Source organism: Pleurodeles waltl, chromosome 5 (genome assembly GCF_031143425.1).
Source record: "Pleurodeles waltl isolate 20211129_DDA chromosome 5, aPleWal1.hap1.20221129, whole genome shotgun sequence".
Taxonomy (NCBI): domain Eukaryota; kingdom Metazoa; phylum Chordata; class Amphibia; order Caudata; family Salamandridae; genus Pleurodeles; species Pleurodeles waltl.
In genome coordinates, this window is record NC_090444.1 from 1,399,775,465 (window position 1) to 1,399,798,170 (window position 22,706).

At 45.1% G+C, this 22,706-nt stretch overlaps 1 protein-coding gene across 10 annotated transcripts in view; it reads right to left on the reverse strand.

Annotated features, from left to right (window-relative positions):
- The window catches only part of SENP6 (SUMO specific peptidase 6), a 914,216-nt gene that overhangs the window by 783,905 nt on the left and 107,605 nt on the right, over positions 1 to 22,706 (reverse strand). For 4 of the 10 annotated variants that reach the window (XM_069235653.1, XM_069235656.1, XM_069235663.1 and 1 more), the window contains one exon: positions 4,231 to 4,251. The exons of 3 other annotated variants lie outside the window; for them this stretch is intronic. In XM_069235653.1, the coding sequence (XP_069091754.1) occupies positions 4,231 to 4,251 (21 nt within the window). The remainder of the gene's footprint in view (positions 1 to 4,230; positions 4,252 to 22,706) is intronic. 3 more of the 10 variants (XM_069235658.1, XM_069235654.1, XM_069235661.1) reach the window with 1 other exon arrangement.

Here is a 22,706-nt window from a genome sequence, read left to right on the forward strand (position 1 = left end):
TACTGGCTCCTTTCTTGGCCCCTTTCGTGCGCTGCACCTACATTACACTACCAAAGATGGTTAGTATAAGAGGATTTCAATCTGTTAATTGTTTCCTTGCTCTAGAGGTTGAAGCGAAAACCAACCCTACTGTAGGAAGTTGGCTCTGTATGCACTATTTCAAAGTAAGGAATAGTATGCACAGAGTCCAAGGGTTCCCCTTAGAGGTAAGATAGTGGCAAAAAGAGATAATACTAATGCTCTATTTTGTGGTAGTGTGGTCGAGCAGTAGGCTTATCAAAGGAGTAGTGTTAAGCATTTGTTGTACATACACACAGGCAATAAATGAAGTACACACACTCCGAAACAATTCCAGGCCAATAGGTTTTTGTTATAGAAAAATATATTTTCTTAGTTTATTTTAAGAACCACAGGTTCAAATTCTACATGTAATATCTCATTTGAAAGGTATTGCAGGCAAGTACTCTAGGAACTTTGAATAATCACAATAGCATATATACTTTTTACATAAAACACATATAGCTATTTTAAAAGTGGACACAGTGCAATTTTCACAGTTCCTGGGGGAGGTAAAGTAATGTTAGTTCTTGCAGGTAAGTAAACCACCTACGGGGTTCAAATTGGGGTCCAAGGTAGCCCACCGTTGGGGGTTCAGAGCAACCCCAAAGTTACCACACCAGCAGCTCAGGGCCGGTCAGGTGCAGAGTTCAAAGTGGTGCCCAAAACGCATAGGCTTCAATGGAGAAGGGGGTGCCCCGGTTCCAGTCTGCCAGCAGGTAAGTACCCGCTTCTTTGGAGGGCAGACCAGGGGGGTTTTGTAGGACACCGGGGGGACACAAGTCCACACAAAAAGTACACCCTCAGCAGCGCGGGGCGGCCGGGTGCAGTGTGCAAACAAGCGTCGGGTTTCCAGTAGATTTCAATGGGAGACCAAGGGGTCTCTTCAGCGGTGCAGGCAGGCAAGGGGGGGGCTCCTCGGGGTAGCCACCACCTGGGCAAGGGAGAGGGCCTCCTGGGGGTCACTCCTGCACTGGAGTTCCGATCCTTCAGATCCTGGGGGCTGCGGGTGCAGGGTCTTTTCCAGGCGTCGGGATTTCAGAGTCAGGCAGTCGCGGTCAGGGGGAGCCTCGGGATTCCCTCTGCAGGCGTCGCTGTGGGGGACCAGGGGGGACAACTTTGGTTACTCACAGTCTCGGAGTCGCCGGAGGGTCCTTCCTGAGGTGTTGTTTCTTCACCAGTCGAGTCGGGGTCGCCGGGTGCAGTGTTGCAAGTCTCACACTTCTTGCGGGGATTGCAGGAGTCTTTAAATCTGCTCCTCTGGATACAAAGTTGCAGTCTTAGTTGAACAGGGCCGCTGTTCTAAGGAGTTTCTTGGTCTTTTGGAAGCAGGGCAGTCTTCTGAGGATTCAGAGGTCGCTGGTCCTGGGGAAAGCGTCGCTGGAGCAGTTTTCTTCTGAAGGAGGGAGACAGGCCGGTAGGGCTGGGGCCAACGCAGTTGGTGTCGTCTTCTTCTCTGCAGGGTTTTTCAGCTCAGCAGTCCTCTTCTTCTTTAATTTGCAGGAATCTAAATTCTTAGGTTCAGGGGAGCCCTTAAATACTAAATTTAAGGGCGTGTTTAGGTCTGGGGGGTTAGTAGCCAATGGCTACTAGCCCTGAGGGTGGGTACACCCTCTTTGTGCCTCCTCCCAAGGGGAGGGGGTCACATTCCTATCCCTATTGGGGGAATCCTCCATCTGCAAGATGGAGGATTTCTAAAAGTTAGAGTCACTTCAGCTCAGGACACCTTAGGGGCTGTCCTGACTGGCCAGTGACTCCTTGTTTTTCTCATTAATTCCTCTGGCCTTGCCGCCAAAAGTGGGGCCGTGGCCGGAGGGGGGCGGGCAACTCCACTAGCTGGAGTGCCCTGTGGTGCTGGAACAAAGGGGGTTTGAGGCTCACCGCCAGGTGTTACAGCTCCTGCCTGGGGGAGGTGATAGCATCTCCACCCAGTGCAGGCTTTGTTATTGGCCACAGAGTGACAAAGGCACTCTCCCCATGTGGCCAGCAACATGTCTCAAGTGTGGCAGGCTGCTAAAACCAGTCAGCCTACACGGGTAGTTGGTTAAGGTTTCAGGGGGCACCTCTAAGGTGCCCTCTGGGGTGTATTTCACAATAAAATGTACACTGGCATCAGTGTGCATTTATTGTGCTGAGAAGTTTGATACCAAACTTCCCAGTTTTCAGTGTAGCCATTATGGTGCTGTGGAGTTCGTGTATGACAGACTCCCAGACCATATACTCTTCTGGCTACCCTGCACTTACAATGTCTAAGGTTTTGCTTAGGCACTGTAGGGGCACAGTGCTCATGCACTGGTGCCCTCACCTATGGTATAGGGCACCCTGCCTTAGGGCTGTAAGGCCTGCTAGAGGGGTGACTTATCTATACTGCATAGGCAGTGTGAGATTGGCATGGCACCCTGAGGGGAGTGCCATGTCGACTTACTCGTTTTGTCCTCACCAGCACACACAAGCTGGCAAGCAGTGTGTCTGTGCTGAGTCAGGGGTCCCCAGGGTGGCATAAGATATGCTGCAGCCCTTAGAGACCTTCCCTGGCATCAGGGCCCTTGGTACCAGGGGTACCAGTTACAAGGGACTTACCTGGATGCCAGGGTGTGCCAATTGTGAAAACAAAAGTACAGGTTAGGGAAAGAACACTGGTGCTGGGGCCTGGTTAGCAGGCCTCAGCACACTTTCAAATCAAAACATAGCATCAGCAAAGGCAAAAAGTCAGGGGGTAACCATGCCAAGGAGGCATTTCCTTACACCTACTATGCAGGAAGCCTATTTAGGAAGTGGGCTGAACATAGGAAATAAGAATATAACAACACCGAAATAAAAAAGAAAATGGGGAAAAATATATACTGCTCAAACTCCCTTTCTCCCACTAGGTTCACAATCACTCACCAGGTCAGCAACAATTCTCCTGATGCGGCAGGCATCTTTCCGACAGCTGGAAGCATCCACCAATATTCAGTCCAATCCTCATCTTCCTCTGTACTCACGGTGTCTTCCTCATATACAAGACAGTCAGCATCTGAATCCTTGAGGTTCTCCAGAAGCCCGGTTCTTTGTGAGTTCCCCTTCTCCTCTGTACTACTCGTTCCTTTTGTCGCATGCCTGGTTTAGTCGCCTTCTTGGTGGCATCTCCATCCTCCTAAGTTTCTGCCTTTCTCTCCACAGGCCTTCCCTTAACGTTCTCTGCTTTTTTTCCTTCCCTCATTCTGTCTTTGCCCTCCTCTTTTCTGTGCTTCGCTGCCCTTAGTCTCTTTCCACTTCTTCCTGCCGTCTTACAGTCACCTCCTTTTTCATCATCTCCCCGTTTCTCTACCCTAGGTGAGGTTCTGGCAGCAGTGTTGCGGTATCCTGGCCAGTTTCATGAGTTAAGTGCGTCCATCTCCATTACCTTCTCACAGCCCAGTGCTGAACATGAATGCAAAGTTCTGGATTTTGCCATTTTGGCCCTGCGCTCTCTTATTTGTTTCTTAAAGTCATCCTTCTCTTGCCGACTCACATTTTCATGCTTCACAATCACAGGAAAACGGAGCACAAACATGCCACAGCTCTTTGAAGACCTCTGTGGAATGCTCTTAGGGCAGAGAAGGGGGCAAGGCACAACGTCAATATCTCCACAAAGCTGAGCTGCCAAACTACCCCACCCCATCCTTGAAAGATAACAGTACGAAACTGAAGGCAGGCAACAAAGTTAAGAACGCAATAAAAATAAACTGCACAGTTGTGCTGAACTACGTGCACATAAATTAATTCCTGAAATCTGCATTCACTGAATATAGTTGTTACTGTACAACAAGGTTTGGAACATTCTGAGGGGATGAAATCCCTACATCAGCAGTACAGGGTTGCTCCATGGACTTGCCCACTATGTTATTACATTAACCCCACAAGCTTCAGATTCGGTGGCTCATACATCACATTTCCTTCGTATAACAATACTGATTACAAGGTTTAACAATTTTGTTTTCAGAGCTTGCAGTCATGCTCCCACCACCAAATATATGCTACGGGGTCCTCATAAGCAATCACCTGTTATAGCCCCACCTATATTATCAGGCCATGCACCACATATTTTTCGTCATCAGACTGACAGTAATTACAGCAAAAACTCTACAGAACACTAAGTTTCCCCAAACAAATAATTCACTTTAACTCTAAATTCGTGAGTGTCAATCTTACCTTTCCTTACGATCCAGACTGCTTAAAATATGAAAGAGAAAGACAGCATAAGAAGGAATCTCCTGCCATTAATGTTAACAATTAGTTGTCAAAGGCTGAGGTCAAAATAAGTTAATTTTATCTAGCATACTCAGGTCTTGAAAATGCTTGCCAGGTGCAGGAGAAAGCAACACTGTAATTGATGTTGGCAACATTACTCAAGCAAAAGACGTACGAAATTGCATAAATAAATGATAATTTAGAAGTACTTCAAAGTGCATTCATTAAATACACATTTCAGGCACTGAAAGAATATTCAGAATTCAGCTTTCATATTACTAGCACCTTACAGACGATACATGAATGGAATTAAATTATGGTTATAAATCAAGGTAAATTGCATACTTTGATAAACTATCAAAACAATCCATGATGTTCAAGAAATATGTATATGAATGTTAAAGTAAGATCCAATATAATAGTCAAATACAGTAAGAATATAAAAGTCCCACTCCAGACAGGTTTCTAATCAGAAAGAGGCTGTAGATAACCACACTTCTGCCACGTAAAAAGTATAATATATTAACTAGAAGGTGAATGAAGTGAGGTGGCATGCTATGCACTAACAATGCCTTTTAATTTATTTTTTATAGTTGAGTGGAGTTGTCATTACAGATGCTTAATACCATGCAAAATAATTTCGTAATTAGAGTTTTGGGAAAACATTGTTTAAAGCAAAACAGGCCAAATTATTTGTTTCTGGTCATCTGAGATGTGCACATATATTTCTTCCACAGAGAGAGACTCTGCAAGTGCATGCTTCCAGTCAGTAGTGTCTCTTTCTTGCATCGTTAAGCAGGCACAATGGATATGCATGTCAACTTTCTTAATGCTAGGCTCCCATTAATCGCCCCCTCTGCTCCCCTCCACCCTAGATATCAGTGCATTGCTTCCTACATTTATCTTTAATCCCACAAGAAATGGTGCAAGGCTGAACAGATCAAAACAGTTCGAATCGTATTAGATCTGCTTTTATTCAGTCCTAGAAAAATCATAAAAATATTACTAGATCTGCAGGTCAAGTAACTTGAATAACCTACTCGACCTAGCTGAACTGTACTTGACCCACAAACTGGTCTAAAGTTATGTAATCCTGGGCAAATATTTTATTTAACAGAGTTGGCTTTTTCTTCATTTTCACGAGTGCACCTTCAAATATGTGAGTTCAGCATTTCTGCTGTACAAAAAAAACTCCTGTTTGATTAAATAGACTAAAAGTTTGTGCAATGTATAATAAAAAGGGTACACATGATCCTCGACTTGTCTGTTAGTTTACTGATGGGACTGCCCTCAGGGCACGGGTAAGAGTGAATCTCAGTTCATATTTAAACACTCACTGTTAATAAATACATTACTAAAGCATGAAGTGGTAGCACGCGGTCATTTACCTATAGTAAATTTCCAATTGAAAAGGTTAAAAACGTTCCCACAAACTTGTAGCATTTTTTTTTACTGATAACACTATTGTGTATTAAAAATAATCTATGAAAATAAGGTTTCAGGATACTAGTATCATTTGCACAGCACCAAGTAAAGTGTTCTGATGTGTTTTCCTACCCTATTAAAATATTTGTTTCATTCCACAGAAGTACAAAAAAATGGGCTTTCACTGAAATATATTTTGAAATTGTATACAGTTCACTTCTTAGCTATTTAAATGTTGAGTATTAGGAAAGATCTGACACCCTGCAGCCTTTCATTTCACACTCTTTGTACAGCAGGTCAGACAGTTCACTTTACAAAATCCTGAAACAGCAGTCAGGAGTAAACTGACTTCTGGCCTCTTTCTCTGAACACAGAGCAAATGTAACAATATAAAAAAGCTTTAATGGCATTATTATTGCTCCTTCACTTTCTGAGTTAACAGAACACCTGTTATTTGTCAACTCACCAGAATAGGCGAGTAGGTTCTAAATATAGATCCGCCTGATAAAATCTGACTCGCCAAAGCAAACAGGGGAGTAGAATTCCAGAGGCCTGCTAGCACTGGAGCAGGAGCAAGATTGATTTGCATATGGCCAATTTCTAATCAAAGTGGTACAGTGGTCAAAACCAGTGTAGGAAAATGCCACCGTTGGCATGGTTACCCCCTAGCTTTTTGCCTTTTGTTGATGCTCGTTATGATTGAAAGTGCACCGGGACCCCGCTAACCAGGCCCCAGCACCAGTGTTCTTTCCCTAAACTGTACCTTTGTCTCCACAACTGCCACAGCCCTGGCACACAGGTAAGTCCCTTGTAAATGGTACCCCTGGTACAAAGGGCCCTGTGGACAGGGAAGGTATCTAAGGGCAGCAGCATGTATTATGCCACCCTGAGGACCCCTAACTCAGCACATGCACACTGCTTCACAGCTTATGTGTGCTGGTGGGGAGAAAAAGACTAAGTCGACATGGCTCTCCCCTCAGAGTGCCATGCCCACAACCGACTGCCTGTGGCATAGGTAACTCACCCCTCTAGCAGGCCTTACAGCCCTAAGGCTGGGTGCACTATACCACAGGTGAGGGCATAGCTGCATGAGCACTATGCCCCTACAGTGTCTAAGCCAATTCTTAGACACTATAAGTGGAGGGTAGCCATAAAGAGTATAAGGTCTGGGAGTTTGTCAAACACTAACTCCACAATTCCAGAATGGCTACACTGAATACTGGGAAGTTTGTTATCAAACTTCACAGCACAATAAATCCACACTGATGCCAGTGTGGGATTTATTGACAAATGCACACAGAGGGCATCTTAGAGATGCCCCCTGTATACCAGTCCAACTACTAATGCTAGGCTGACCAGTGTCTGACAGCCTGCCACATCCAGGCGGGTTTCTGGCTAATGGGGTGAGTGCCTTTGTCACTCTATGGCCAGGAACAAAGCCTGTACTGGGTGGAGGTGATTCACACCTCCCCCTGCAGGAACTATAACACCTGGCAGTGAGCCTCAAAGGCTCAAGCCTGGTGTTACAGTGCCCCAGGGCACTCCAGCTAGTGGAGATGCCCGCCCCTCCAGGCACAGCCCCCACTTTTGGCGTCTAGTCCGGAGGAGATAAAGAGAAAAACAAGGAGGAGTCACCCTCCAGTCAGGACAGCCCCTAAGGTGTCCTGAGCTGAGGTGACCCCTCCCTTATTAAATCCTCCATTTTGTTTCGGAGGATTCCCCCCCAATAGGATTAGGGATGTGCCCCCTCCCCACAGGGAGGAGGCAGAAAGAAGGTGTACACACCCTCAAGGGCAGTAGCCAAGGGCTACTGCCCCCCAAACCTAAACACCCCCCTAAATTGAGTATTTAGGGGCGACCCTGAACCCAGGAAAGCAGATTCCTGACAACCTGCAACAAGAAGGACTGCTGATCTGAAAGCCCTGCAGAGACGACAAATGACTTGGCCACAGCCCTACCAGCCCTAGTCCAGACTCAAAGAATCTGCACAGTGACTCATCCAGCGGGACCGCCGACCTCTGGGGACTCAGAGGACTGACCTGCACCCAAAGGACCAAGAAACTCCAGTGGACAGCAGCTCTGTCCAAACGGCAACAAAGAAACCATCTTTAAAGGGACTCCAGTCTCACTCCGGAAGCAGAAGTACCCAAACACTCTGCACCCGACGCCCCCGGCTCGTGCCCAGAAGAACCAACACTGCAGAGAGGACCCCCAGGCGACTCCCACAACGTGGACATCCTGAGATGACCTCCCTGCATCCCACAACAACACCTGCAGAGAGGATCCAGAGGCTCCCCCCTAACTGTGACTGCCCGGTAACAAAGGAACCCGACGCCTGGAAGAAGCACTGCACCCGCAGCCCCCAGGCCAGAGAGAAGCCAACTGCTGGTGCAGGAGTGACCAGCAGGTGGCCCTCATCCTAGCCCAATAGGTGGCTGGCCCGAGAAGCCCCCCTGTGCCCTGACTGCATCACCATTGATTTCTACCTGAATCCCGACGCCTACTTCGCACACTGCACCCGGCTGCCCCTGTGCCGCCGTGGTTGTATTTTGTGTGCCTGTTTGTGCCCCCCATCCTCCCAGTACTCTACAAAACTCCCCTGGTCTGCTCCCCGAGGATACAGGTACTTACCTGCTAGCAGACTGGAACCGGAGCACCCCTGGTCCCCGGTGGCACCTATGCTAATTGGGCCCTACTTTGACCTCTGCACCTGACCGGCCCTGTTTTGTTAGTGCTGGGTGTTTGAGGTTGACGTGAACCCCCAACAGTGGGCTGCCTATTCCCAGAAGACTGGAAATATAAGTGCTTTACTTACCTGAAAAACAAACTATTACTTACTTCCCCCAGGAACTTCTGATTTTTGCACTGTGTCCACTTTTAAAATAGCTATTTCAATTAAAACAGTAATGTACACAGATTTGGCAAAGTTCCATACTTAACTACGCCAAGTACCTTACAATTTAGGTACTTACTTGAATTCTGAATCTTGTGGTTCTAAAATAAATTAAGAAATGAAAATGTCACTTACCCAGTGTACATCTGTTCGTGGCATCAGTCGCTGAGATTCACATGGTCTGCATAGCTCGCCATCTGGTGTTGGGTCGGAGTGTTACAAGTTGTTTTTCTTCGAAGAAGTGTTTTCGAGTCACTGGACCGAGTGACTCCTCCTTCTGTGCTCATTGCGCATGGGCGTCGACTCCATCTTCGATTGTTTTCCCCGCAGAGGGTGAGGTAGGAGTTGTACTATAGTAATAGTGCCCGCGCAATGAAATGTGTAAGTATGTACCTATTAAAGGTTTAAATAATATATATACAAATGTACAAAATTGAGGGTAACTTCTGAACTGCTACAGGCTTCCGGGGAGGTGGGTGGGCCCACGTGAATCTCAGCGACTGATGCCACGAACAGATGTACACTGGGTAAGTGACATTTTCAGTTCGATGGCATCTGTCGCTGTAGATACACATGGTCTGCATAGACTAGTAAGCAGTTATTTCCCCATAAGCGGTGGTTTAGCCTGTAGGAGTAGAAGTTGTCTGAAATAGAGTTCTTAATACAGCTTGACCTACTGCAGCTTGTTGTGCGGATAGCACATCTATACAGTAGTGTTTGGTGAATGTGTGAGGCGTAGATCATGTGGCTGCCTTACATATTTCATGCATTGGGATGTTTCCTAAAAAGGCCATTGAAGCACCTTTTTTCCTTGTTGAATGTGCCCTGGGAGTAATGGGCAGTTGTCTTTTTGCTTTAAGGTAGCAGATTTGGATGCATTTAACAATCCATCTGGCTATACCTTGTTTTGATATTGGGTTACCTGCATGAGGTTTTTGGAATGCAATAAATAGCTGTTTAGTCTTTCTGATGTTCTTCGTTCTGTCAATGTAGTACATTAATGCTCTTTTGACATCTAAAGTATGTAGTGCTCTTTCAGCCACAGAATCTGGCTGTGGGAAAAAAACTGGTAGTTCTACCGTTTGATTTAGATGGAACGGTGAAATAACTTTTGGTAAAAATTTTGGATTAGGTCGTAGGACGACCTTATTTTTATGTATTTGTATAAAAGGTTCCTGTGTTGTGAACGCTTGAATTTCACTTACTCTTCTCAGAGATGTAATGGCGATGAGAAAGGCAACTTTCCAGGTTAGGAATTGTATTTCGCAAGAGTGCATGGGTTCGAAAGGTGGGCCCATGAGTCTTGTTAGGACCACGTTTAGGTTCCATGAAGGAACAGGTGGTGTTCTTGGTGGTATAATTCTTTTAAGACCTTCTATGAATGCTTTGATGACTGGTATCCTATACAAGGAAGTTGAATAGGTAGTCTGCAGGTATGCAGATATTGCTGCAAGGTGTATTTTAATAGAAGAGAAGGCTAGCTTTGCTTTTTGTAATTGGAGCAAGTAATTTACTATATGTTTTGGAGTTGCGTCTAGTGGTTGTATCTGATTATGATGGCAGTAACAAACAAATCTTTTCCACTTACTTGCGTAGCAGTGTCTAGTGGATGGCCTTCTGGCCTGCTTTAAGACTTCCATACACTCTTGGTTAAGTTGTAAGTGTCAGAATTCTATGATTTCAGGAGCCAGATTGCTAGATTCAGCGATGCTGGATCTGGGTGTCTGATCTGTTGGTTGTGTTGCGTTAACAGATCTGGTTTGTTGGGCAGTTTGATGTGGGGTACTACAGATAGATCTAGCAGTGTTGTGTACCAGGGTTGTCTTGCCCACGTTGGTGCTATTAAAATGAGTTTGAGTTTGTTTTGACTCAATTTGTTTACTAGATAAGGGAGGAGAGGGAGAGGAGGAAAAGCGTAAGCAAATATTCCTGACCAGTTCATCCATAGGGCATTGCCTTGGGATTGCTTGTGTGGGTATCTGGACGCGAAGTTTTGGCATTTTGCGTTCTCTTTTGTTGCAAATAAGTCTATTTGAGGTGTTCCCCAGAGTGTGAAGTAGGTGTTCAGAATTTGTGGGTGGATTTCCCATTCGTGGACTTGCTGGTGATCTCGAGAGAGATTGTCTGCCAGTTGATTCTGGATCCCTGGAATAAACTGTGCTATTAGGCGAATTTGATGGTGGATTGCCCACTTCCATATGTTTTGAGCTAATAAGCTTAACTGCGTTGAATGTGTTCCTCCTTGTTTGTTTAGATAATACATCGTTGTCATGTTGTCTGTTTTGACAAGGATGTATTTGTGGGTTATGATTGGTTGGAAAGCTTTTAGTGCTTGAAAAACTGCTAATAATTCTAGATGATTTATATGCAGTTTTGTTTGATGTATGTTCCATTGTCCTCTTATGTTGTGTTGATTGAGATGTGCTCCCCACCCTGTCATGGAAGCATCTGTTGTTATTATGTACTGTGGCACTGGGTCTTGGAAAGGCCGCCCTTTGTTTAAATTTATACTGTTCCACCATAGAAGCGAGAGGTAAGTTTGGCGGTCTATTAACACCAGATCTAGAAGGTGACCCTGTGCTTGAGACCACTGTGAGGCTAGGCACTGTTGTAAGGGCCTCATGTGCAGTCTTGCGTTTGGGACAATGGCTATGCATGAGGACATCATGCCTAGGAGCTGTAGTATTGTTCTTGCTTGTATTGTTTGATTTGGAGACATGTGTTGAATGACTCTGTTGAAATTGTGAATTCTTTGTGGAGTTGGCGTTGCTACTCCTTTTGTCGTGTCTATTATGGCTCCTAGATATTGCTGTACTTTGCTTGGCTGAATGTTGGATTTTGCAAAGTTGACGGTGAACCCTAGTTTGTAGAGGGTTTGTATGACTTGATTTGTGTGGTTTGAGCATTGTATGAGCGAACTGGTTTTGATTAGCCAGTCGTCTAGATACGGGAATACATGTATTTGCTGCCTTCTGATGTGTGCAGCGACTACTGCTAGGCATTTTGTGAATACCCTTGGAGCGGTTGTTAAACCGAAAGGCAATACTTTGAATTGGTAATGTATTCCTTTGAATACAAACCTTAGATATTTTCTGTGTGATTGATGTATTGGTATATGGAAATATGCGTCTTTGAGGTCTAGGGTTGTCATGTAGTTGTGCTTTTTGAGCAATGGTAACACTTCTTGTAGTGTGACCATGTGAAAGTGGTCTGATTTGATTTATGTGTTTACTACTCTGAGGTCTAGAATTGGTCTCAGTGTTTTGTCCTTTTTTGGTATCAAGTAGTACAGTGAATAAACTCCTGTGTTTATTTGTGTGCTTGGTACTAATTCTATTGCATCTTTTTGCAGTAGTGCTTGAACTTCTATCTCTAGAAGCTGTGAATGGTGTTTTGATAAATTTTGTGATTTTGGTGGTATGTCTGGAGGGAATTGCAGGAATTCTATGCAATAACCATGTTGGATAATTGCTAGGACCCATGTGTCTGTAGTTATTTCCTCCCATGCTTCGTAATATTGACCTATCCTTCCCCCCACTGGTGTTGTGTTGGGGGGTGAGTGACGTGTGAGTCACTGCTTGTTGGTAGTGGTTTTGGGGCTTTGAAATCTTCCTCTATTCCTAGGGAATTGCCCTCCTCTATACTGGCCCCGAAAGCCTCCCCTGTACTGTCCCTGGTAGGTGGACGGTGCGGACTGTGAGGTACTGGCTTGTGTGGCCTGACCCCGAAACCCTCCTCTAAAAGGTGTTTTGCGGAAGGTGGTATAAGATCCTCTGCTCTGCGGGGAGTAGAGTGCGCCCATGGCCTTGGCAGTGTCAGTGTCAGTGTCCTTTTTGAGCTTTTCTATGGCTGTGTCGACCTCCGGACCGAACAGAAGTTTTTCGTTTACTGGCATGTTAAGTACTGCCTGCTGAATTTCTGGCTTGAATCCAGACGTTCTGAGCCATGCGTGCCTACGGATGGTAACCGACGTATTAATGGTCCTTGCGGCTGTGTCTGCTGCATCCATAGAGGAGCGTATTTGATTGTTGGAGATGTTTTGACCCTCCTCAACAACCTGTTTTGCTCTTTTTTGTAGATCTTTTGGGAGATGTTCAATGAGATGCTGCATCTCATCCCAGTGGGCTCTGTCGTATCGCGCTAGCAGCGCTTGTGAGTTTGCGATGCGCCACTGGTTTGCTGCCTGGACAGCGACCCTCTTCCCGGCTGCATCGAACTTTCTGCTTTCTTTATCTGGGGGAGGTGCATCCCCAGAAGTGTGTGAATTTGCTCGTTTTCTGGCAGCCCCTACCACCACAGAATCTGGTGGCAGCTGAGAGGTGATGAATACAGGGTCCGTAGGAGGCGCCTTATACTTTTTGTCCACTCTAGGCGTTACTGCCCTACTTTTAACTGGCTCCTTGAAGATCTCCTTTGCATGGCGTAGCATGCCTGGGAGCATAGGCAGGCTTTGGTAGGAGCTGTGGGTGGAGGAGAGGGTGTTAAATAAAAAGTCATCCTCTACTTGTTCAGAGTGTAGTTCCACATTATGGAACTGAGCTGCTCTAGCCACCACTTGTGAATAGGCTGTGCTGTCCTCAGGTGGTGATGGCCTAGTTGGGTATGTGTCTGGGCTGTTATCAGACACTGGTGCATCGTACAAGTCCCACGCGTCTTGATCTTGGTCGTCGTGGCTCATGGCGGTGTGAGCTGGCGAATGTGATGGGGTGTAAGTTGGCGAAGCCGGAGTTACAGGTGGAGGCGAGGGAGGAGGTGTTACCGTCTTTGCTGTTTGTTGCTGAGGAGCCTCTCGTGCTCCAAACTGAAGTGTTCTCTTTCTTTTGACAGGTGGAAGGGTACTGATCTTCCCTGTCCCCTGCTGATTAAAGATACGCTTTTGCGTGTGATCCACTTCAGTGGATTGCAGTTCTTGTTCGAATCTGTGTCTTTTCATTTGTGAAGACATAGAATGTTCTTCAGTATAGGAGCCTGAAACTGTGTCTGTTGGTGCTTTTTTCGGCTCCGAAAACCCTGTTGTTTGTTTTTTCGGCTCCGAGGTAACCTTCCTCTTCTTCTGTGCCGAAAAATCTTGGCCTCTATGGTCTTCGGCGCCACTGTCTCGGCGTTGATCCGTGTCGACACCGAACTCTCGGTGTCGATGCTTCTCTTTAGCACTCTCTCGGTCCCGAGGAGGCTGCGTGCCGGTGTCTCGACCGGAGTCGGACGATCTCGACACTGAATGGGCCTTTTTCGGTGCCGATTGTTGGTCACCGTGAATTTGGGTTGAGCCATGGCCGGTTGGCAGTGGCGTCCCCTGGGCCTTTTTGCCTTTTTTAATTTCTGATCTCGACGTCTTACTCACAGTTTTTGTATTGTCGAGTTCGTCGGAGTCTGAATCCTGGATGGAAAAGGATTCCTCCTGTTCCTCTTCTGTCTCGAACTGCCGATGCTCCTTTGGCGTGGACGCCATCTGCAGTCTTCTCGCTCGACGGTCGCGCAGAGTTTTTCGGGACCGGAACGCCCGACAGGCCTCACAGGATTCTTCGCTGTGCTCGGGTGACAGGCACAGGTTACAGACCGAGTGTTGGTCCGTATAGGGATATTTGTTGTGGCATTCAGGGCAGAATCGAAACGGGGTCCGTTCCATCGGCGTTGTTCTCCACGCGGTCGGGCCGACTAGGCCCCGACGGTGTGCCGAAATCTACCCCGAAGGGCACCGAAGCGCTTCGATGTTCAATGCGTCGTCGTATGTGTTTATCTCGAACCGGATCGCAACGATACCGTCGAAAATCTTCCGTTTTCAGCTATCTTTCCGTTCCGAAACTCGGAGCGACAGGAACACGTCCGAACCCGATGGCGGAAAGAAAACAATCGAAGATGGAGTCGACGCCCATGCGCAATGAGCACAGAAGGAGGAGTCACTCGGTCCAGTGACTCGAAAACACATATTCGAAGAAAAACAACTTGTAACACTCCGACCCAACACCAGATGGCGAGCTATGCAGACCATGTGTATCTACAGCGACAGATGCCATCGAACATAATATTTTTCTATATAAAAACCTATTGGCCTAGAGCTAAGTCTTTCAGTGTGTGTTCTCATTTATTGCCTGTGTGTGTACAACAAATGCTTAACACTACCCTCTGATAAGCCTACTGCTCAACCACACTAACACAAAATAGAGCATTAGAATTATCTAATTTTGCCACTATCAACCTCTAAGGGGAACCCTTGAACTCTGTGCACACTATCTCTCACTTTTCATCATATCCACGGATCTCTTGATTACGCTGAGTTTTTGCCTCCACGGATGAATGGAAGCAAGTGGACAAATTTTGCCCCCATTTAAATTTAATTTACTGGACAAATCACAGAAATATATTACAGGAGAAAGAACTGCGGATTCCAAAAATCTTTCAACAACTGATCCTTCAGAGTCACCCTAGAACTGAAGTCACAATCCTCTTGAGAGGAGCCATCTCTCAAGAATAATATTTCACGTACAAGGGCAGACTGAAGCTGCAAGAGTAATGCAAGGTGTATCCAAAGTCGATGTTTATGAGACCCAGCTATACTTAAAAAGGAGGAAACATGGTAAATATCAACCAAGTATTAAAAACTGCTAAAAAACAAAAACAGCTTCAGAGGTCTATCAATTCTTCATTGATAGAAAATGTGTAAATTGGTCGGTGCCACCTATACCTTTGAGATATATATTTGGAAAATGTCACTTAATCAGTGTACATCTGTTCGTGGCATGTTCCGCTGCAGATTCACATGCTATGCATAGGTCCTGCCATCTAGTGTTGGGCTCGGAGTGTCACAAGTTGTTTTTCTTTGAAGAAGTGTTTGAGTCACAGGAGTCACAGGATCGAGTGACTCCTCCTCTTCGGCTCCATTGCGCATGGGCATCGACTCCATGTTAGATTGTTTTCCCACAGAGGGTAAGGTAGAAGTGATAGAGTATAAAGAAAAGAGATGTCCATGCAAATGGAATTGAACTTGTAACACTCCGACCCAACACCAGATGGCGAGCTATGCAGAACATGTGTATCTACAGCGACAGATGCCATCGAACATATATATATATATATATATATATATATATATATACATACATACACATATGTACAAATGTTTGTTGTAACTTTAACGGCTCCAGGCGAGGTGGGTGGGCGCATGTGAATCTGCAGCGGAACATGCCACGAACAGATATACACTGGGTAAGTGACATTTTCCATTCGATGGCATATGTAGCTGCAGATACACATGCTATGCATAGACTACAAAGCAGTTTTCCTCCCATAAGCGGTGGTCAGCCTGTAGGAGTTGAAGTTGTTTGAAATAGTGTTCTTAGTACAGCCTGTCCAACTGTGGCTTGTTGTGCTGCTAACACATCTACACAGCAATGCTTGGTAAATGTATGGGGAGTTGACCAAGTAGCCGCTTTACAAATCTCCGTCATTGGTATGTTTCCTAAAAAGGCCATTGTTGCACCTTTTTTCCTCGTGGAATGTGCTTTTGGTGTTACTAATAGCGGTGTTTTGGCTTTTTGGTAACAAGTTTGGATGCATTTTACTATCCATCTAACTAGTCCTTGTTTTGAGATGGGATTTCCAGTATGTGGTATTTGGAATGCCACAAAGAACTGTTTAGCTTTCCTAAATGATTTTGTTCTGTTAATGTAATACATTAAAGCTCTTTTAATGTCTAATGTATGCAACGCTCTTTCTGCTACTGAGTCTGGCTGTGGGAAGAAGACTGGAAGTTCCACTGTTTGATTTATATGAAACAGTGAGATGACTTTAGGTAGGAATTTTGGGTTTGTGCGAAGTACTACTTTATGTTTGTGTACTTGTATAAAGGGTTGTTCAATAGTCTATGCTTGTATTTCACTAACTCTTCGTAATGAAGTGATTGCAACGAGGAATGCTAAATTCCACGTTAGATATTGAATCGGACACAAATGCATGGATTCAAATGGTGGACCCATGAGCCGTGTGAGTACAATATTGAGATTCCATGAAGGCACTGGTGGTGTTCTTGGTGGTATGATACGTTTTAGCCCTTCCATGAATGCTCTGATAACAGGGACTCTAAATAGAGATGTGTTTTGTGTATTTTGTAAATACGTTGAAATAGCTGTGAGATGTATTTTAATGGATGAAAAAGCTAAATTTGTTTTTTGTAGATTAAGTAAATAACTTACAATGTCTTGTATGGATGCGGAAAGAGGTGTAATGTGCTTGGATTGACAGTAAAAGACAAACCTTTTCCATTTGTTTGCATAGCACTGACTGGTAGTGGGTTTTCTTGGTTGTTTAATTACTTCCATACATTCTGGTGGAAGATGTAGATATCCAAACTATAAGACTTCAGGAGCCAAGTTGCTAGATTGAGTATTGGTGGATTTGGATGTCTGATTAGTTGTTTGTTTTGTGTCAACAGATCCAGTCTGTTTGGCAGTTTGATGTGTGGTACTAGTGATAGGTCTAACAATGTTGTGTACCATAGTTGACGTCCCCACGTTGGCGCTATAAGTATGAGTTTGAGTTTGTTTTGACGCAGTTTGTTGACCAGAAATGGAATGAGCAAGAGAGTGGGGAAAAAGGTAAGCAAATATCCCAGAACAGTTGATCCATAGAGCAGTGCCCTTAGTTAGACGGTGTGCGAACCTGGATGCGAAGTTTTGGCATTTTGCGTTTTCGCTGGTGGCGAATAGATCTATGTCTGATGTTCCCCATTGGTGAATGTACTTGTTTAGTACCTGGGGGTGAATTTCCCACTCGTGTGTTTGTTGGTGATCCCGGCTGAGAACATCTGCTAATTGATTGTGTATCCCTGGAATGTATTGTGCTACACGGTGAATATTGTTGTGTATTGCCCAATGCCAAATCTTTTGTGCTAGAAGACAAAGTTGTGATGAGTGGGTCCCTCCTTGTTTGTTTAGGTAGTACATTGTAGTCATGTTGTCTGTTTTGATGTGAATGTGTTTGTGAACATGAAGAAGTTAAAAGGCTTTGAGTGCTAGAATTACGGCTAGCAATTCCAAGTGGTTTATTGTGAAGTTGTTTGTGTTTGTTGTCCCATTGCCCCTGAATGTTGTGATTGTTGAGGTGTGCTCCCCATCCAATCACTGATGCATCTGTCGTAAGTGTGGCTTGAGGTACAGGGTCTTGAAATGGTCGCCCTTTTTTTAAATTTGTGGAATTCCACCACTGAAGTGAGATGTGTGTTTGGCAGTCTATCACCACTAGATCTTGAAGTTGACCATGTGCCTGTGACCATTGTTTTGCAGGGCACTGTTGTAAGGGCTGCATGTTTAGTCTTGCATTCGGGACAATGGCGATGCATGATGCCATCATGCCCAACAGTTTCATGACAAACTTGACTGTGTACTGTTGGTTTGGCTGAATTTGTGGTGATATATTGTGGAATGATTGTACCCTTTGTGGACTTGGGCTTGCAAGTGCTGTTTGGGTATTTAATGTTGCTCCTAAATACTGCTGAACTTGCGCTGGTTGTAAGTGAGATTTTTGGTAGTTTATTGAGAACCCTAGTGTGTGTAGGGTCTGTACTACATAACGTGTATGGTGTTGCCACTGTGTCTGACTGTCGGATTTTATTAGCCAGTCGACGAGATACGGAAAGACATGGATGTGTTGCCTTCTTATGTAGGCTGCGACTACGGCAAGGCATTTTGTAAATACTCTGGGAGCTGCTGTTATCCCGAAAGGTTACACCTTGAACTGGTAATGTTTTCCTTGTATTACGAACCTGAGATATTTTCTGTGCGCTGGATGGATGGGTATGTGAAAATACGCATCTTTGAGATCCAGTGTTGCAATAAAATCTTGTTGTAACAGTGGGATTACATCCTGTAGTGTTAGCATGTGAAAGTGTTCTGATAGGATGTAAAGATTGAGAGTTCTGAGATCAAGTATTGGTTTCAGTGCTCCGTCTTTTTTGGGAATGAGGAAATACAGGGAGTAAACCCCTGTTCCTATTTGATGATGTGGTACAGGCTCTATGGCTTGTTTGAGTAATAGTGATTGTACCTCTGTTTGCAACATTGAAATGTGTTGGGAGGACAGTTTGTGTGGTTTTGGAGGTATAGCTGGGGGAATTTGTGTGAATTCTATGCAGTAACCATGTTGGATAAGACCCAACTGTCTATTGTGATGGGTAACCAGTTTGTGTAGAACTTTTGCAGTCTTCCTTCCACAGGGGAAGTGTGGTGAGGGAAGATGTGGAGCAAGTCACTGCTTTGTGTGTGTGGTTTGCTTTGAGGGCCGATATTTTCCCCTAACTCTGGGGAATTGGCCCCTGTAGGTTCCTTGAAACCCCCCTCTTTAGTACTGAGGCTGGTAAGACGGTTTTGATTGTGAGGTAGATGCCTCAGATGTTTGGGCTCTAAAAACTCCCCTGTATTGAGGCTTTCGAAATGAGCCTCCGTACTGTATTGAATAAAGAGCCCCCATGGCTTTAGCAGTGTAGAGTCCTTTTTCATTTTTTCAATGGCTGTATCAACCTGGGTGCCAAACAGCTGTTTTTCAATAAATGGCATGTTAAGGACAGTCTGCTGGATTTCGGGTTTAAAGCCTGACGACCGATGCCATGCATATCTTTTAATGATGACCGCAGTGTTGATTGTTCTTGCTGCTGTGTCTGCGGAGTCTAATGCTGACCTAATTTGATTTGTAATAGCCTGCCCTTCCTCGACTTTTCTGTTGATCCTTGGGAGATGCTGGATGATCTCTTTCATCTCGTCCCAGTGGGCCCTATCGTACCTAGCCAGTAGTGCTTGGGAGTTGGCTATTCTCCATTGATTAGCCGCTTGTGATGCTACACTTTTACCAGCAGCATCGAATTTCCCTGCTTTCTTTATCTGGTGGCGGTGCATCACCAGAGGACTGGGAGTTAGCCCTTTTCCTTGCTGCGCAGACCACTACAGAATCTGCAGATAGCTGCTGGGTAATGAAAGCTGGGTCAAAAGGGGGCAGCTTATATTTCTTTTCTACCCTAGAAGTGATGACTCCTGCCTTTACTGGTTCCTGAAAAATCTGATGTGCATGTTTTAGCATGCCAGGAAGCATGGGTAGGGACTGGTATGTAGTGTGAGTGGAGGACAACGTATTAAATAGAAAATCATCATCAAGAGGTTCTGTGTGCATGGCTACGTTATGGTATGATGCTGCCCTAGCTAGAACCTGAGTGTATGAGGTGCTATCCCCTGGGGGGTGATGGTTTTGACGGATAGCAGTCTGGACTGCTGTCAGAAATGGGCTCATCGTAAAGGTCCCATGGGTCGACATTATCTTGGTGTGAATCTGCAGTGTGTACTGGAGACTGTGCAGTGAGGGTAGTAGGTGGAGAGACAGGTGAGGAGAATGAGGAGGAGACTGGTGAGGTGAGAATTGAGGAGGTGCAGATTTTTGTTTGGGTTTTGGCACTTTAGCTGGTGGCTGATCAGTGTCCAAATGTCCTTGAAAGGCCAGCTTCCTCTTTAGTTTTAGAGGAGGTGCAGTGAGGATCTTGTCAGTGTCTTTATGAATTTGAATTCTGGCCTGCCTTTCATCAAATTCCTCCATTTGCGTAAGTTCCTCAGAAAATCTGTGGCTTTAAGTTGTTTGGAAAGTCCATGCTCCTCTGTGTATATGGGTCTTTTCGGCTCAGAAGCCGGTTTCCTCAGGATCGAAAGGCCTGGAGTAGACGTTGGCCTCGGCTTCGAGAGGGATTTTGGAGGCTTGGACTCGATGGGTCGGTGTTTGACTATTTCAGAGCCTGTGCTTCGGCTGGAGTCCGAAGGCTTCGGTGGCGTGGCCTTTCTCGGTGCCGAAGTTATTGCTTGGTCACTGGAAGTCTTGTTACGGGTGGAGCCATGGCCTTCTGGCAGTGGCATCCCCGAGGCCTTGTGTTTGGGCTTGGATGGGTCAGGGGCAGGCGTACTCACGTGCTGTCCTGCGTGATTGGTCTGTCATTGTAGGACTCTTGCTCGGAGTCGAACCCGAACAGAGACTGCGGTGTGCATAATCTCCTCTTCTTCCATGTTGAGACTTTCGGTGTTTCTCGACGCCATTTCCGCCCTTCGCACTCTTCGGTCTCAGAGTCTTCTTCGAGCGGAAGGATCTGCAGGCCTCGCAAGTATCCTCTCGGTGGTCTGGAGATAGACACAGGTTACAGACAAGATGTTGGTCCGTATAAGGGAACTTGGCGTGGCACTGAGGGCAGAAACGAAACGGGGTCCAGTCCATGAGGCTTCGACAAGGCTTTGGTTGGTCCGACCAGGCCCGATTTTGGCGCGGGTGCCCCGAAGGGCTAGTAAAGAGCTGGATCCGCTGGTACCAAAGTGTCGATGATAGATGGTATGCGATCAAAACAATACTGACGAATTTAGAGAGTTTGTAGTACTTTTCCGACTCGAACTACCGGAGCGAAAAGAAACACGTCCGAACCCAATGGCAGAAAGAAAACAATCTAAGATGGAGTCGATGCCCATGCGCAATGGAGCCGAAGAGGAGGAGTCACTCAATCCTGTGACTCGAAAACACTTCTTCGAAGAAAAACAACTTGTGACACATGCTATGCATTAGGTCCGCCATCTAGTGCTGGGCCCGGAGTGCTACAAGTTGTTTTTTCCCCTGAAGAAGTCTTTTCTGGAGTCACAGGATCGAGTGACTCCTCCTCTCGGTCATAGTGCGCATGGGCATCGACTCCTTTGTTAGACTGTTTTCCCACAGACTGAGTGATAGAGTGAAAGAATGTAAATGTTCAACTAAACGTAGTGACTAAATAAGATGTCCATGCAAATGTAAATATATATATACATATGTACAAATAAGAAATGCAACAATCACAGGCTTCCGGGGAGGAGGGAGGGTGCATGTGAATCTGCAGCACAACATGCCACGAACAGATGTACACTGGGTAAGTGACATTTTCCAGTCGATGGCATGTGTAGCTGCAGATACACATGCTATGCATAGACTAAAAAGCAGTCCTCCTCCCAAAACAGCGGTGGTTAGCCTGTAGGAGTTGAAGTAGTTTGAAATAAAGTTTTAAGTACAGCTTGACCAACATTGGCCTGTTGCTTTGAAAATACATCCACACAGTAATGCTTTGTAAATGTATGTGAGTGGACCAGGTGACAGCCTTGCATATGTCTGCCATTGGTATGTTCCCTAGAAAAACAATGGAAGTATCTTTTTTCCTAGTGGAATGTGCTTTAGGGGTAATTAAAAGTTGTGGTTTTGCTTTAATGTAACTTGTTTGGATCCATTTTACAATCCATCTAGCTAATCCTTGTTTAGAGATAGGATTTCCTTTATGTGGCTGTTGAAAAGCTACAAACAGCTTTTTAGTTTTTCTAAACTCTTTTGTTCTATCAACATAGTACATTAGTGCTCTTTTAAGGTCAAGAGTATGAAGAGCTCTTTCAGCAGCTGAGTTTGGTTGTGGGAAGAAGACTGGCAATTCCACTGTTTGGTTAATGTGAAAAGGAGAAACTACTTTTGGCAAGAATTGTGGATTTGTCCTAAGTACTACTTTATGTTTGCGTACTTGGAAAAATGGTTCCTCCAGAGTGAATACTTGTATTTCACAAACTCTTCTTAATTAAGTAATTGCTATTAAGAAAGCAACTTTCCAAGTGAGAAACTGAATATCACATGAATGCATGGGCTCGAATGGTGGTCCCATTAATCTTGTGAGTACAATACTGAGACTCCATGCAGGAACTGGTGGGGTTCTTGGTGGAATAATACGCTTAAGTCCTTCCATAAAGGCTTTTATGACAGGGACTCTGAAGAGAGAAGTATGTTGTATGGTTTATAAGTATGCGGATATAGCAGCAAGATGAATTTTAATAGCGGAGAAAGCTAAATTTGCTTTTTGTAAATGAAGCAGGTAGCATACAATATCTTGTATTGATGCTTTAAGTGGGTCTATATTTTTGGGTTGACAGTAGTAAACACAATGTTTCCACTTGTTAGCATAGCATTGTCTAGTTGTAGGTTTGCATGCTTGTTTTAGAACTTCCATACATTCTAATGGAAGGTGTAAATATCCAAAATCTATGACTTCAGGAGCCAAATTGCCAAGTTGAGAACACTGAGATTGGGATGCCTGATTTGACCTTTG